This window comes from Ctenopharyngodon idella, chromosome 10 (genome assembly GCF_019924925.1).
Source record: "Ctenopharyngodon idella isolate HZGC_01 chromosome 10, HZGC01, whole genome shotgun sequence".
Lineage (NCBI taxonomy): Eukaryota > Metazoa > Chordata > Actinopteri > Cypriniformes > Xenocyprididae > Ctenopharyngodon > Ctenopharyngodon idella.
Genome location: NC_067229.1, coordinates 46,158,476 through 46,175,301, shown reverse-complemented (window position 1 = coordinate 46,175,301; position 16,826 = coordinate 46,158,476). Strand labels below are relative to the sequence as shown.

The window sequence follows — 16,826 nt, the reverse complement described above, 5'->3', positions numbered from 1 at the left end:
TATAACAGCATTATTTATATAACAGCAGTTCATAGTGACAAAAAATAGTCAATATTACATGCTAAATAAAGTTTAAATGAAGTCATTTGATAGCTCTGTGTGAGGAATAGAGCAAAATTGAAGTAAATCTCCTCTGATATAACACAATAAGTTATGATATGGCTTGAAAAGATTTGGAATATAGTGTAAAAAGACGCATGCATGCTTCTCCAAAACTCATTTTGTGCTCCATGAAACAAAGTCAGTTATATGGGTTTAGAACAGGGGTGGGGAACATTGATCCTGGAGGGCCATTGTCCTGCAGAGTTTAGCTTCAACCCTAATTAAACACACCTGAGGCTAATCAAGGTATTTAGGATTACTAAAGTTACAGGCAGGTGAGTTTTTTTTTTTTTCCAGGGTTGGAGCTAAACTCTGCAGGACAATGGCCCTCCAGGATCAACGTTCCCCACCCCTGGTTTAGAACAATATTAGGGTGAGTAAATAACAGAAATTAACTATCCCTTTAACTCTGTCTATGATTTGCCCTGTAAAACAGAAAGTAAGTCTCACTAAAATCTGCATGAATTGACCCAAACAAGCACTATGGATTTCCTGAGCATGTTTTATCCTAAAACAGTTTTCCTATCTAAATCTTTAGATTCCATTAATATAAGCACTCATAGTTTATTATATATGTAAGCAATAAGGTACGAGAAGCTGTGCTGTATTGTGAATAAGTCACGGCTGAAGGGGGACAACTCAAAGCAGAGTGAAGCCCTTCAGCCGTGACTTATTCACGTTACAGCATTAGCCTCAAGTACCTTATTGCTTTTATAAAACGGTTACCACACAATACAAATATTAAAGACAAAAATATGTATCAATGCAACTTTCATGAAGTAAACTTTCAGTAAAAGCCTTCCTTCCACCGGAAAAAATAGTCCCTCACTGTGAACAGCAACAGAAGTTACATTATTACGCCATTAGATGGCGACAAAGACTGTCTTTATGAGTGTGTCAGTCAGTATCGAAGACTTTTACATTGAAAAGATTGAATTGTTTTGAAAACGGAACAAGACACAACTGACAAATGCTTTGACTAGCGCTGTCAGTCACGGGAAAACCCTTAAAAACTGTTAAAAGGTCAAGATAATACATCGGACATTTAAACAGATTTTTTATTATGAACATGAAGGAAAATGCTAAATCTGAATGCAGGTAATAAACTCACTCACTCGATCTCTTTCTCACAACACTCTTCTACATAATACAGTAAGCTTCAATGAACAACATCAATTGAGAACAAACAGTTTATGTTGCTAAGAGTGGTTTCTAAGGGTGTTGTGTAGTGATACACAGAACCGTTGGGTGAAGCGGTCATAGCCGTGTTTTATCGTGAATAAAACAGCTATTGACCAATCAGGAACTAACCGTTTTATAAATATATATATTTATAGTGCTCTATACAATACAGATTGTTTCAGATTGTTACAAAACAGGAAAATAACATGATAATGTTGTATGCTTGTCTTATATTTGATGAAGTATGCATCATTAATTCTTAGGGGTGTGATGGACAGTTAGCTCACGAGACAAGACGTTTTGAAAAAATCTTTCAAAATGCGGGGTATTAAAATCACGTTTGAAAGCGCGATCACGTTTTATTTTCGTTTTCGTGATCGCATGTACTCCGTAAATAGGGAGCGGCAGTGCTGAGCGCGCATTCGACAATACAAGACCTTTTTCAGACACTTAGGCTCTGTTGTGCAACAAATCCGCCATGGTCTTGTCAGTCATCTCGTCACGTGATCAGCAAACTCCAATTCCTGCTGCACTACGTACGACATACGGATGGAACTGAAGCGACTGTTATCCAACTGAATTAAATGTTTTTTATTTATATAAAAAGCAAAACGACAGTGGAGGCGTAATGTAAACGTAACAGTGGCATATTCTATCCTAATTTCACACTCACTCTCCATCATGGCAATATCGCGAGACAGCTTTTCACCTCGATGAGAAATCTCGTCACAATCCTATTAATTCTGTTACTTTCCGAATTACAGTGAAGCTGCTTTGAAACCATTTCTATTGTATAAAGCACTATAAAACTAGGGCCCTGTTTACACCTGGTATTAAGATTGTTTTGGTCGATCGGATCATAAGTGGACGGCGTTAAATACAGGTGTAAACGGGGTGCAAAATGCTTTGAGCTTGTCCACTTTCGACCACTTCCAGAGGTAGTCGAAAATGCATTCGACCAGATTGCATTCATAGTGTAAACGCTTAATGTGGTCGAATGTGTTTGAACAGCCACAAAAGACCCCCTACTCTCCGCCTACTGACACAATAAACATTATGGGAAGCGCTCTAGCCAGACGGGATTTAAACTTTGCCGGCTGAAGCCATAAGTTTGGTTTGAAGACAAAAAACATACTAAGCACAATGTTCTCTAAACATTTCTGTTTTCTAACACCCTCACAGCGTTCGGTGTGATCTCGCGACTATCAGAGCAGAAACGAAGGCTGATGCTCTCTGTATGTTTTCCCGTAGTCTCTGGTCACGTTCATATACAAATAGCGCCTATTAAATCAAAACTTCTGAAAAAGCCCATAGACCCACCCCTTGAAGAAATCAGGACAGAAGTGGTCGAAAATGGACAAAAGAGATGGATTAAATACCAAGTGTAAACGTGTATGTGTCTCTTTCGTCCACTTGTGATCCGATCGACCAAAACGCATCTTAATACCAGGTGTAAACAGGGCCTAAAGGTGACTTGACTTGTAAAATTCATCAATTATAAAACAAATTGAAGATAATAGTGTCCTTATCCAGCTCAATTAAAAGTTTGTTTGTATCTGATAGTGTCAGTGCAATTAAATCTATAATATTACTAAATTTTAATTGTCTTTTAAACCTAGCACTAGCCAAATGTGTGGTTTGAAAGGTCACAGGAGACAAACCAAAATTACCCATATCAATTTTTTTATATGCATGCAAATGCTTGCCATGAGTTTATCCACACAATTGTCTTCAAATCAAGACCATCATTATTGTTCCTAATAAACAAGGTTTATGTGCGAATATCCACAGACTGAATCCTCTGAACCACTGCAGGTGAGTCTCTGCTGAATCAAGCAAGAACTATCGCTCAAGGACCAGTGACATAAGAAGACTTGTGACTCTTTCACGCAGTCTTAGCGTATGTGAAAAGCACAAGCGCAGGAGGCAAGTCTCCACTGATAAGCGCTGGCCGTCGGGCTGATTATGTAAGGCCACGTATGAGCGCACAGAACATGCTTTACATGCAGCCTGCAGGCGGTCAGATGTAGAGGACTCATGCATGAACTAACAAAGTGTCTGAACTATTATGTCACTAACAGGACAGTTACATAGTGAAAAATCTCTGCTCACCTCTTAAATAAACTACAAGAGCTGTGGAAAAAAGTGATCTAGGAGCTTTATACAGCGGATGCCATTGAAAACATAAGTCTATAAACTTCATCTTACAGCAGTGCTACTGTATGAACACGAATACCTCAAATCATGTGGACTGGCAAGGAGATCCAGTAAGCAACCACCTAGCAACCATCCAGAGCACCCTAGCAACCACGCCTCAGGGAGGCGACTTTTGAACAGGTAAAGATCATCAAAAGAGTCACACCCTTCCAAGTCCTTTTCAGACAACCTCACACGGATATGAAGTGAAAGTAACCAGGAGTCATAAAACATTGTTTATCTTTATGATATGAAGAGTAAAGCGTACTTACCTCCACCTGCAACTCCTGATTCTTATGCATCATCTGCTCCAGCTTTTCATCAGACTGTGTGTGAGAAAACCTCTGATTACTAAACTTTTTCACCAACATGCTCATATATGCACTAGTTTAGGGTTGGTAAGATTTTTGAATGTTTTTGAATGAAGTGTCTTATGCTCACCAAGGCTGCATTTATTTGAACAAGAATACAGTAAAAAAAAAAAAAAAGAAGTAATACTGTGAAAATTTAAACAGTTAATAAATAAATAAAAAATAAATGTTTTCTATTTTAATATGTTTTAAAATGTAATTTATTCCTGTGATCAAAGCTGAATTTTCAGCATCATTACTCCAGTCTTCAGTGTCACATGATCCTTCAGAAATCTTTCTAATATGCTGATTTGCTGCTCAGTAAACATTTATTATTATCAATGTTATAAACAGTTGTGCTGCTTATTAACCATAACACATACTTTCAGGATTTTTTGATGAATAGAAAGTTCAAAAGGACAGCATTTATTTAAAATAGAAACCTTTTGTAACATAATAAATGTCTTTACTGTCACTTTTGATCAATTAAATTCATCCTTGCTGAATGAAAGTATCAATTACTAAAAAAAAATCTTACTGACCCCAAACTTTTGAACAGTAGTGTACTACCTAACACACATTCAAAGGCTCACAGAGAAACATGATGCCATTTTGCAATGGCATAGATTGACAGTATATGCTATATAGAAATAATGACAGATGGAAATGTTAGAATTGGCCAACCTGACACGTATTTACAAATCATAATAAATAAATACACAATCTCCTTCAAGCAATGTAAAATAACTATGGTACTTTGGAAATTATAATAAATTGTTTCCAAAACTTAAAAGGATAATGGTGACAGCAAATGTAAATGAATAATGCATTTTCTCCTCTCTATATTTTTTAATTTCTAATATATTTTCAGTGAATTTTGATTAAATATTATGTGAAATATATTAATTTCAGCAAATTTTTACCAACACTACCATTCAAATGTTTGGGGCCATTATTATTTTTTTAATTAACACTTTTATTCAGCAAGGACGCATTAAATCATAAGTGACAAGTGATTGATATATGTATATATATATATATATATATATGTATATATATGTGTGTGTGTGTGTGTGTGTGTTTGTGTGTGTATATATTATATATATATATATATATATATATATACATACATACACACACACTATTAAAATATTGAAATAATTAAGATTTAATTTTTAATGTTTATTTTAATGTTAGCTTTAATGTTTTTGAAAGAAGTCTCTTATGCTTCCGATTCCATTACTTCAGTCTTTAGTGTCACATGATCATTCAAAAATCATTCTAATGTGCTTTACAAATAACATTAAAGGCACAATATGTAACTTTTCGCCACTAGAGGTCGCCTATTCAAAACAAAGGCATAGCTTGATGACGCCGAGATTGAGCGCGGAATCATGGGAGATGTCGTCTTCACTTTACAGCCAGGGGAAAAGAATCCAACGGGACTCGGGCAGAAATCATGTTCATGGATGAGATTATTAACGTTACTGTAGTATGAAGCAGAGCAGGGCTAGTGATGTGAGAGCTGAACGAGGCTGCTGGAGCGATTGATAATGAGAGACGAGCGCGACACACATCTCGAGAGCATCGGAGCTTTTATTATGCCATAGTCGCCGCTTCCGCTTCTTCCGGTCAACCGTATGTGGGGTAACGCAGCGCTGTTTATCATATTAAATACATTTGAGTGTGTTGAAAATTGTTATAACGTTACTCTGTACGTTCGCTTGGCGGCTGCTATGAGACACATGTTGCACACTGCAGTAAGCTAGATCGATTAAAAATCTTACATATTGTACCTGTAACATTACAAAATCTTACCCACCCCAGTGTATTGACCGGTAGTGTATAAAACAGCAGGAGCGACTGGACGTCTGTTTTACAGTGGTAAATGTCAGTCACCTGGGTTTGGTTTTTGTAGGCTTTCAGGTCCGCCACCTGCCGTTCCAGCTCAATGCTCCTCTCTGTGATTCTGCTCAACTCTCCTTCTGTTTGGCCCAACTTCTCTTTCAGCTCTTTCATCTGAAACTCTCTCTCTTCACCCTTCACCTGTTCCTGTTGCTTCCAGGCGGCTACATCCCTCTGCAGGTCCTCCTTCTCCCTGGAGACCTGATCCAGCTTCTCTTTCTCCGTTTTCATGTTCCTTTCCATTTCTGCTGCCACACCGAAGAAGGAGAGGAGGTCATAGAGGAGCTCATGCAGCAGTATTTGTGCTAATATGATCATTTTCCCCAAACTTTCACACAAATTGGATTGCGGAGCAAGTAAAAAGCGTGCCGTTGTGAATTATGGCTCTGCTGGGAATGGCTGATTTATCTCATGAGCATGCAAAAATGACTGTGCGGAGCTGTTCACGCTGGCACAGGCTCACATGCCAAGGATGCAAATATATAAAGGATCAGATGCTTAATGGTAGTTAAAGAGCATTTTAGTGCTTTTGTGGGGTCATGTTTTACTTACCTTGCATTGCTTGTGTTGCTTTATTATTGTCCTCTGCTGCTGTGTCAAGCTTCTTTGTCTAAAATCAATCAGAACAAACAATTTAATTGGTACAGTTCAACATACTGGCCAAAAACCAATGTTTACCTTGGTTTGATTCATGTGCATTTTTAAAATATGCATAAGTTATTATGCAAGGATACTTAAAGGGGTCCTTGATTATGATTTCACTTTTTTAACTTTAGTTAGTGTGTAATGTTGCTGTTAGAGCATAAACAACATCTGCAAAGTTACGACGCTCAAAGTTCAATGCAAAGGGAGATATTTTCTTTTACAGAAATCACTTTTTAAGGACTACAACAAACAGCTGGTAGGGACTACAAAGAGCTTCTTCCCAGGTTGGTGACATCACAAATCCCAAAATTTACATAAACCCTGCCCCTGAGAACACACAACAAAGGGGGCGAGGCCATGTTGGGCTGCTTTAGAGAAGAGGAAGAGTTGTTGTAGTAGAGTGTTGTTGTCATGCCGTCATTTTGCGCCGGACTGCTTCACAAACAAGGGTCAATTCAGCGCTGGATTTGCACAAAAGATTAACATGACGGCACATGCTAGTCAATGAGTTGAATCAACTCCACAGCAACTACATAAATTTATCCACTAACCATTCAGAAATGTCCAGTTTCATTCTAAAAGTTGTATCTTCTTCCTGAGTCTCTCCATCAGTGTCTGACTCCGGTTTGAACAATGTAAGGCTGAACACCGTTACTGACAATCCTCATTTTGTCTGTGTGATATTCTCCAGCTTTGTTGTTGTTGAGCAACTGAAGCACGAGCTGTTAAAGCTCCGCCCTCTTCTGGAAAGGAGGCCGGGAGCAGCAGCTCATTTCCATTTAAAGGGACACACACAAAAACGGTGTGTTTTTGCTCACACCCAAATAGGGGCAAATTTGACAAGCTATAATAAATGATATGTGGGGTATTTTGAGCTGAAACTTCACAGACACATTCTGGGGACACCAGAGACTTATATTACATCTTGTAAAAGGGGCATAATAGGTCTCCTTTAAATAATATATTATATATATATTAACAGCTCTGTAATCCATGGCTTCTCAAGACTTCTTTGTTGAATAGAAAAGATTTTGAATACAAAATGATTTTGTAATGATATAACATTTAATTTTAGAGAAATGTATGCATCCTCAGGCACATCTAAATAATTTAATAATATAAAGGCAGTTATTAGATCACCATATGGGCTTGAGGGAGGCGTATGTACAGCACAAGAAACTATTTTTTTTTTAAAAATAAGTGTCATTTTCCTGTAATCATTGTGTGAAATAAAAAACAGGGTTTTTCAGGTTAGTAAATAAGCAGTGTTACCAGATCTTGCAGCTGCTGCTGGAGGGATGTTTTCTCCTGTTCAGAGGAGGCGAGTTTCTGCTGGAATAGAAGCACCTCCTTCTGTCTGTTCTCCAACTCAAAGTTCAACTCCTTGATCTATAAGAAAGCACAGAACACAGTGATTAATTCTTATGATGTAAATGTCTTCTGATGTAAAAGTGAATGTTATAATGCATGTTATTTAGGTCCATTAGGGAGGGGGATGAACGGACCTTTTTGTCTTGTAATGGAGGCGAGGCTGATCCGGCGGTCTCGGCCCGGAGAGTTCTCAGCTGAAGCTGCAGGTCGGACACCTCCTTTTCCAGCTCCATGATCCTGGAGCGCTCGGACACTGTGGCGACCTACAGCGGGAGATGAGACTTAATCAACTGCTAAGTGTGACCAAACTGGGAGACTATGAAGGCATTAAACATAAACTAGATATTTTCTACATAAGAAACATCGGTAACACTTTAGTATGGGGAACAGTTCTCACTTTTAACTAGTTGCTTATTAGCTAACATGGCTGTTTATTACTTATAAAGCACATATTAATGCCTTATACTGCATGACCATATTCTACATCCCTAAATTTTTGATCATACAAATGCAGCCTTGGTGAGCAGAAGCATTTTCTTTAAAAAACTACTTTAAAAAAAATCCCTAACTTCTGAAAAGCCAATAACTTTCGAAAAGTAGTACAAACTGACAAAGGTACTTCTAAAAATGCACTTTACAATTTATATGTATTTTCCCACATTACAGAAAGCTACTGAGCATTATGGTGAAAATGTGCTTAAATGACATGAGAAAAAAATACCTAAAAATATTCTTTATACAGAATAATTTATTTTCTTCTTTTGACTTTGGGATGAAAAATGACTTGCAGAGATGCACCCAGTGGTGCTTACAAAAAAAAAAAAGAGACCTACCTCAATCCATCATGGAATAAAAAATAATCACTTTCCCAAAATAAGCAAAATCTCTTCCGTGCATGGGGATCTGACTTTTACCCCAAGAGAAATCTCTCTCCCCCTCCCATCTGACAGATTCATTTACCCTAGTATCCTCTAACTCCCTCTGGAGTTTATCTGCTTTGGTCTTTTCAAAGAGAAGACTCTGTTCGAGCTCCTTTATGTGGGCATGCTCCAGTTTGGTCTGCGTCTGTTAGTAGACAGAAGAGGAAAAGAGAGAGACAACACCAACGGCGCGGTCACGTGCCAGCCAAAAGCCAAGTACGAAGAGCTTCATGCAGATCTTGACATCATCCTCCTCTATGAATGAGGACAAAGACAGCAGTGACACACACACACACAGAGCGGCGTGAAGACGGAGGGTCGCATAAAAAAAAAACAAGAACACAAAGACAAGAAACAGATGTGACTGACTCAAAGAGCAGGCCGATGAGCGAGAGATGGAGGGTGTCAATAATAAAAGAATGAAGGAAGAAATGAAATGTGTGAAAGTGATCAAAGATGAAAAGTAAAAGAATGCAGGGATGAAAGAGTGAATAAATGAACAAATAAAGACAATAAGGTGAATAAAGCATCAAAGAGTCATTGCTAAAATAGCTACGAAATTTGTTTGCCGTTGTTTTTTTAAAAGTTTGATATTGTTTGAAGAAACTTTTCAATGTAATTTAAGGATCCATCCATCCATCCATCGTTCCATCGTTGTGGTCACAACAAGTTTATCCATCCATCCATCCATCCATCCATCGTTGTGGTCACAACAAGTCTATCTATCTATCTATCTATCTAACTATCTATCGTTGTGGTCACAATTCTATCTATCTATCTATCTATCCATCCATCCATCCATCGTTGTGGTCACAACAAGTCTATCTATCTATCTATTTGGTCTATCTATCATTTCTTTAAAACAATATTTATTTTGCAGATATCTACTTATCTCCTGTATCCATTTGTTTTGTTAAAAGTTAAGTATAAAAGTATAAACAATACTGATTATTTATGCATTAACAGTCTGATCTGTGACAGGTGACTGCGCTGGTCCGCTCATATTCAGTTTCTCTCGATGTAAACGTATACGATAGGGTCACTTTACCTCTAGGTCACCTTTGGTAATGCAAGCTTCCTCTACACGAAACTGCAGGTCCTCCACTTTTCTGTGGGATAAAAAGTACACTTCAAGCCCTCAAATATGTCTTAACACATTCACATGTTCTTCTACAGTAATCAAGCAACATGTAAGGTATTTTTAAATATCAGGATTACCTTTTTTCCTCTTCCAGTTGATTCATCAACTCCACTTTATCTCTGTCTGCAGTCTCCACAAGTCTCCGCAACTGGTCCAACTTGGCTTCCATCTCGAGGGAGTACTTCAAAAACACATGCAAAGTTTTAAGATTCAAAACATTTGTGTGCATCTTAGGGCCCTATCATACACCCGGCGCAATGCGACGCCAGGCGCGACACAAGTGTTTTTTGCTAGTTTCTGCCTGACGCAGTTATCATTTTCACTTCCAGCGCCTACGCTGTTTAAATAGCAAATGCACTCGCACCCATCTGTTCACCCATGGGCGTGCTGGTCTGAAAACGAGGTGTGTTCAGGCGCATTGTTGGCTATTTTGAGGCAACTGAAAACAACTGCGCCATTGACCAACAAAAACCTGCTCTAAAGTCAATGAAGCAGTTTTTTTTTTTTTTTTGTTATTTATAGGGCGCGTTAGTAATATGCACAATGAGTGTACACTCTGCTTGTTACACACACAGAGACACGCAGCAGCACACAAACATGCCAAATATTAAAAATAAAAGGATTAAAAAATAAAAGATTATTGTGTACAGATAAAAATGCCTACATGTCATAATGGATAGTCACTGCATGTATCAGAATTACCTATTTGCAGTAATGACGAATGAAATTGGCTAATTATTTGACCAATCGTGGCAATACACACATGTATTTAAACTGACTCATCAGGTTGAGGATGTCTATATTCCACCATGTAAATAGCAATCCTCCTTGGTGCAAGCCACCTGGCTTATAAAGGCAATAGGAGATGACACTCTGATTGGTTTATTGTATGTTATGCCCAAAACACACCCATGACTCATTAAGAGACTAGGTACGACCCTTTTAGACCACGCCGACCATTTTTTCCATTGTTAAACTAGCAAAAGTGGATTGGGACACACCCTAAGTGCACCTGCGATGCGCTTCAGACCATGCGCTTAGATCGTTAAAGTAGGGCCCTTAGAGTCTGGTTTATCATCACAAGATGATTACTTTCATGTAATGATGTTATAATAGAACTACTGACCTGTTCCTGGCCCTGTCTGAGCAGCGCCAGCTCTTGCTGCACCTCCCCGGCATGGCTTGTGGCTCGTGCCACTTCCGTCCTCTCCAGGTCCCGTTCAGCCAGGAGCTGCTCGATGTGCTGCTGCTTCTCCTTCAGGGCCTCCTGCAGGGCTGTGGTGCCTGAGATCTTCCGTGCATACCGTGCCGACGTCTCTGTGAGCTGGAAGATTATTTACAGGCATTATTTCAAATAATATATGGAGAAGAACATATACTGTGAACAAAAGGAGCAGAATTGTACCAGGCCTGCTCGGCTGGGTTTGCCTCCTACTGAGGAGGTGACAGAGCTGAGGGAGCTGACGGAGGATGCGCTGGGGCTGTTCTTTAGGGTTGACCTGCGCCTGGAGGTTTTGGATTTGGCAGGAGTGGTGGACGGGAATCCGATGCGTGTGACTTTGTGCGTAGGAGCGAACAGTCCATACTTTGGGAGGCACTGAAAATACCTATATGAGTGAAGCATAAAAATACATAAATATTCCCTAATCAAGATGTGCCAAGCTGATAGACTCCTATCCAAACAGAATGAGTGCTGTAATAAAATCAAAGGGTGCTTCAACTAAGTATTAGCTCAGGGTGTGCACACTTATGCAGTTAGTTATTCCAAGTTTTATTTTTTTGTCACTTTGGTTTTCTGTGGCATTGCATAGGTTGTAATTTTTACATTAGAGGGGTCATGAACTGCATTGTTTTATTGTTTTCAGAACTCAGTCACTGATAAACTGGCACTGTTTGATTGACAGTTCCAGCATGCGCTGTTTGATTGACAGCTCCAGTGATTGTAAAGGCAGCGTTCTTTGATCGCTTTCTATTTATAATTTAATCACAGATTAAATAACAGATTATTTTCATCCTACTAAGAGAAACTATGTGAAGTTGACCGTTTAGTCACTGGTTTGATTTAATGACACATAGACAAAGAACATCTGACTGTACGAATCATTACATATCAGATCAGGCATTAGAATTAACACATTTACTTACATGTTGTTGCATTACTGTCGAGTCCATATCGTAAAAGTCAGTTTAATAAAGCCTGCGCTGAAACGCAATTGATTTACCAAAGAATCCACAGTGAAATGTACCGAATACAAATAAATAAAGCTCAACTGAGACATTTACTTTGTTGAAAATAAATAACCATATTCCTAGCATTAGGATCCTTTGAAAGGTAATGTTATTTTTAGTCCTGTATCGCTCTTCTCTCCTCCTTATCTCACTAACACGCCAGTGGGCGGGGCTAACGTTGCAATGATGAAGTAGGCATTGATTTCTTCTGCAGAGGCGGGGTTTCACTTGTCTATAGGCACATTCCAGGTCAGGATCAGTCATTCACTGAGCCTAGTGTCAATAAAAGCTTTTATTGGACTAACAAGGAAGTTTTCAGTTCTGAAGCAGGATATTCTTATAGTACGATGACCTTTTATATATCAAAAGCTCAAGGAAAAGTTGATTTCTCAATTCATGACCCCTTTAAATGTGCAACAGTACTGATATGATTTGTCTGTTTCATTTTTTACAACACAAAAAACAGCCGTTTTAACGGGTGTGTAGACTTTTTATATCCACTGTACTTGCAGTACACTTCCCATAAAGCCAGTTCAATTAGAGTAACCTGAGAGTAACCTTCTGTTTTAAAACAGAAAGTCCTGTTTCCATGGGTTGATCTTGTGTAATTCTGACAAATTGTGGCCTTACCTTGCCCCAGCCACTGCCCCATCATTCTTGCCAAGAGGCTCATCCAGCTCAACGCCACACCAATCACCTTTCGCGAAGTCAGTTTCGCCTAGGAAACGCACAACACCTGCCTTGGTTCCTCCAACCTAAGGAATGCAACCAAAACGTTCCCTCAAACTTCCCTCAAGGAGCCACTAAAGTGTGAAGACAGACCAGTGACGGGCCTTACCAATACACGATCACCCAACTTCAGATCCCGCTGTAACTTCTTGGCTGAATCCGTCTCAGACAGATTGGATGCAGACTCGCTGGTGGCCCTGGTTAGGTTTGTTGAGGTCTTGGTGGTTGCACTTGTGGTCTGAGTGACAGGAGCGGGATCTTTGGCAGGGGAGGCGGACGTCTTGTTGGTGGGAGTCTGCGTGCCATTGGCCTCACGCTCTGCCACGGGAGTACGAGACAGTTTGGAGGGCCGAGTAAATATGCCTCGCAAGTCCTCGCACTGGAAGTAGCGCACTCCAGTCACAGAGCCATCGTTCTTCCCGATGGGCTCGTCGAGAACTATTCCTGCCCACTGGCCCGGAGCAAACTGGGTCCCTCCGATGAACTGCACATAACCCGGTTTATTTCCGTTGACCCAAACACGTTCGCCAACAGTGAAATCTGACGGCGCATCTTGGCCGGTATTGGAGGTCGGAGATTTTACATCCTTGGCGCCAGCTGCAGTCAACAAAAATAAAGGCACGTCATGTCTAAATCAGTGCATTTAATATGTAACCTATTGGTTACTCACCTGAGGTGGGCGAGGTTTTGGTTGGCGCCGCAGCTGGTTTACCAATCTTGGTGGGTGGTTTGAGACCACTCGGCTTCCCTGTACTCATTTTTCCTGCTTTATGCACACAAATGTGCTATTCCTGCAGGGCCTGGAAAAACGGCAACCCTCCCTGACCAGATAGGATTCCCTGACAGAAGAAATGGTAATATAAGTTAAGAATGCAATTTTATTTGTGTTTAATTGTTTTATTGTGTGATGATAAACCCTTAAAAACTCAAAAAGCACCTGTGTCCACCTAAAGGGTTAGTTCACCCAAAAATGAAAATTCTGTAATTAATTACTCACCGTCATGTCGTTCCAAACCCGTAAGACTTTTGTTCATCTTCGAAACACAAATGAAGATCTTTTTGATGAAATCTGAGAGCTTTCTGTACCTTCATTGACAGCTACACAGTTACCACTTTGACTCTTCAAGAAGTTCATAAAGAGATCGTAAAACTAATTCATACGAATCGAACGGTTTAGTGGAAATTTTCTGAAGAGGCTCAATCGCTTTATATAAATGATACAGATTTAAATTTAGGCTTTTATTCACATATAAACATCAGCATACATAAACAGTAGCTCAACCGAAACTGCTTGACACATGAGAATGAACCTCATTGGTTCTTGCACATCATGCGAACATGCTTGAGCTTCCGTTTACCACAACTGATGTGTGAGATGATGAATGTTTATGTGAATAAAAGCCAAAATTCAAACTGTTCAACATATAAAGCAATCGAGTCTCTTCAGAACATTTGGACTAAACCGATCAATTCATATGGATTAGTTTTATGATCTCTTTATTAACTTTTTGAAGCATCAAAGTGGTAGTTGTGTAGCTGTGAATGGAGGGACAGAAATCCCTCAGATTTTATCAAAAATATCTTCATTTGTGTTCCAAAGATGAAGGAAGGTCCTACGGGTTTGGAACGACATGGGGGTGAGTAATTAATGTCCGAATTTTATTTTTTGGGTGAACTAACCCTTTAAAGTCACGATGAAACGGAAATAGCAACAAGTGTAACAGATTATCAAAAAAGAAAAAAAAGGCGGGAATTTTGTTTATTGGATTTGTGGGCATTGTAGTCTTTCATGAGCAGGCAGGGGCGGGGTTTAAGCAGACTAAATGATTGGAGAAGTCCTGCATATGTCACCAGAGAGAAATTAATATTTAAAAAAAAAAAAAATTACGAGGTCAAAAAAAAAAAAAAAAACATTTGAACAGATAAATTGTTCATAGACCTATAACCAGTGTTGCCAAGTCTGTGGTTTTGCTTGTTGCTGCAAACTAGTATTTGCCGAAAACCATTTCACTACACTTTATAATAAGGTACAGTATAATACAGTGTTACAGTACAATTATACATTTAAGTACTTAGTAATGATAATTAACTACATGTACTTACTATAAAGTTAGGGTTAGGATTAGTCACATGTAATTATGCATAATTTATAGTTATTACTACAGTAACTACAAGTAACATGTAACACTAAAACAAAGTGTTACCACCATTTCACTCTGATATACAGTACGTCACATAGGGAAGAAAAGATCATGGCTGCATCTGAAACCGCATACTTCCCTACTATATAGTAGGCAAAAAACAAAGTATGTGACAAAAGAAGTATGCTCGAATTCACAGTACTCATAAAAGAGTAGGCAAAAATTACCCGGATGACCTACAACTTCCGGCGAGATTCTGAAGTGTGCATATGATGGACACTTTAGTATCCCATGAGGCCACGGGTGAGGATTTGTAAATGACAGTGAAACGAGGCAACTGACGCTTGTAGGAGAACACGTGATAACAACAACATGGCGGGTGTAGTACGTCTAGATTACATTCATACTACACACATTCATGCTAGTATTTAGAATGTACCTTTTTAGCAGTCGTTTATTCATAATAAGTACCTACTCAAGAGAGTATGCGATTACAGATGCAGCCTATAACTTCTGTTTCATGCCAACTTTAATACATAACATGGTAAAAACCATTATTGTCAAAGTGGAATTTTTTAAATAAAAAATACATGGCTTTAACATGCTACGTTTTTGTTAGTGGCTGCTGGAGGGGGAAAAGAAATCATATTTATAATTATGATTTTATATTATTAACAATGATCAAGAAACTAACTATGGCACTTGGGAACTGCTGTTACCATGGTAACCATGGTTATTTGTGTCAGTTAATGACAGTTAATCCTGAGTACAAAATAATTTATATTTACGCTAATCCACAACATGACACACAATAAAACTTAATGGTTACACAATTCAGATCTTCCAAAAAAAGTACCATGGTACTACATTGGCAGTACCATGTCTTTAGTTATCAATTAAATATTTTAATACTAACAATTTATTTCACTTAATACAATCAGCGATTTCGATCGATTTGGACTCGATTGTTAAAATGACAAATTACACTGTTATTGTTTATTATTCTAGCGAGCTAACGACAACTAGCCAAACGATAACTGTCAAATATCAAAAAATATCCATGAATTTCACATTATATCCCTCTAAACACATATATAAAAATCAGTTTCAGTCAAAAATTCAGTATATTTATGTTTCTACGCGGCTGTGACTTCACATCATAACACATCATAACTGTCTGCTAGCCGACATTAGCCAGAAGTGCTAATCCTGTAAATGCAACACACATGAGCTCAATACAGTGAGCTTTAGAGAGAATAAAGTGATCATATTCTCTTACCTGAACCGTTTTAATGTCAAGCATTCCTCCGTGATAAGGGAAATGAAGGGATTTCTTGTTTGTCTGGATGATCTCACACTAGTGATGATGATGATGGGTGAGGCAATTCAACACAAAGCTACACCCAAACACTTAAATTACAGTGACTTTTGACATGACATCTGTATAATGTAAATAAACAGGTTATAGAACAATTATAAAAAGAGCCGCATCAGATAAAGTGAGGGAAAGTGGATTTATGGAACGATGCATGAGGAGGACTTTTGTTGCAGAATAAGTTTGATTATAAAACACTTGTCTTTCAGGCAAATTGCAATGTCTTGCTGGGGAGAAACAGAAAAATTAGTTAACCTATGATAAAAATTAATATATTTCGGTAAGAACTGTGTGATATAGTTTCAGAAATAATTTAAGGGGAGGAAACAGTCATTTTTTTATTGAATTTTAGTGAATGAATGTGGCCAAAATGTGTCAGTGGTCTGTGGCGGCCACTAGTGGTCAAATATGGATATTGACAAAAAATGTATAGATAAAAAAATAAATTAAAATAAATAACCATTTTTGCCTTGTCCCGTTTTTATTTTCCACTTAATTTCCAATAAATTTTGACTGACATAAATGTCGCCTTTTTGCTAT

General features: G+C 38.5%; 1 protein-coding gene across 3 annotated transcripts in view; it reads right to left on the bottom strand.

Moving 5' to 3' along the window:
- Positions 1-16,470, bottom strand: part of LOC127520991 (CAP-Gly domain-containing linker protein 1-like) — a 31,095-nt gene extending 14,625 nt beyond the window's left edge. Inside the window, exons 1-14 of one of the 3 annotated variants that reach the window (XM_051909805.1) lie at positions 16,191-16,470; positions 13,441-13,609; positions 12,880-13,367; positions 12,672-12,796; positions 11,218-11,419; positions 10,939-11,136; positions 9,890-9,993; positions 9,720-9,780; positions 8,712-8,816; positions 7,886-8,014; positions 7,653-7,769; positions 6,288-6,345; positions 5,730-5,983; positions 3,753-3,806 (exon numbers count right to left, since the gene is read on the bottom strand). In XM_051909805.1, the coding sequence (XP_051765765.1) occupies positions 3,753-3,806; positions 5,730-5,983; positions 6,288-6,345; positions 7,653-7,769; positions 7,886-8,014; positions 8,712-8,816; positions 9,720-9,780; positions 9,890-9,993; positions 10,939-11,136; positions 11,218-11,419; positions 12,672-12,796; positions 12,880-13,367; positions 13,441-13,528 (1,983 nt within the window). In that variant the 5' untranslated portion in view covers positions 13,529-13,609; positions 16,191-16,470. The remainder of the gene's footprint in view (positions 1-3,752; positions 3,807-5,729; positions 5,984-6,287; positions 6,346-7,652; positions 7,770-7,885; positions 8,015-8,711; positions 8,817-9,719; positions 9,781-9,889; positions 9,994-10,938; positions 11,137-11,217; positions 11,420-12,671; positions 12,797-12,879; positions 13,368-13,440; positions 13,610-16,190) is intronic. The other 2 variants (XM_051909806.1, XM_051909807.1) reach the window with 2 other exon arrangements.
- Positions 16,471-16,826: the final 356 nt, after the last annotated feature.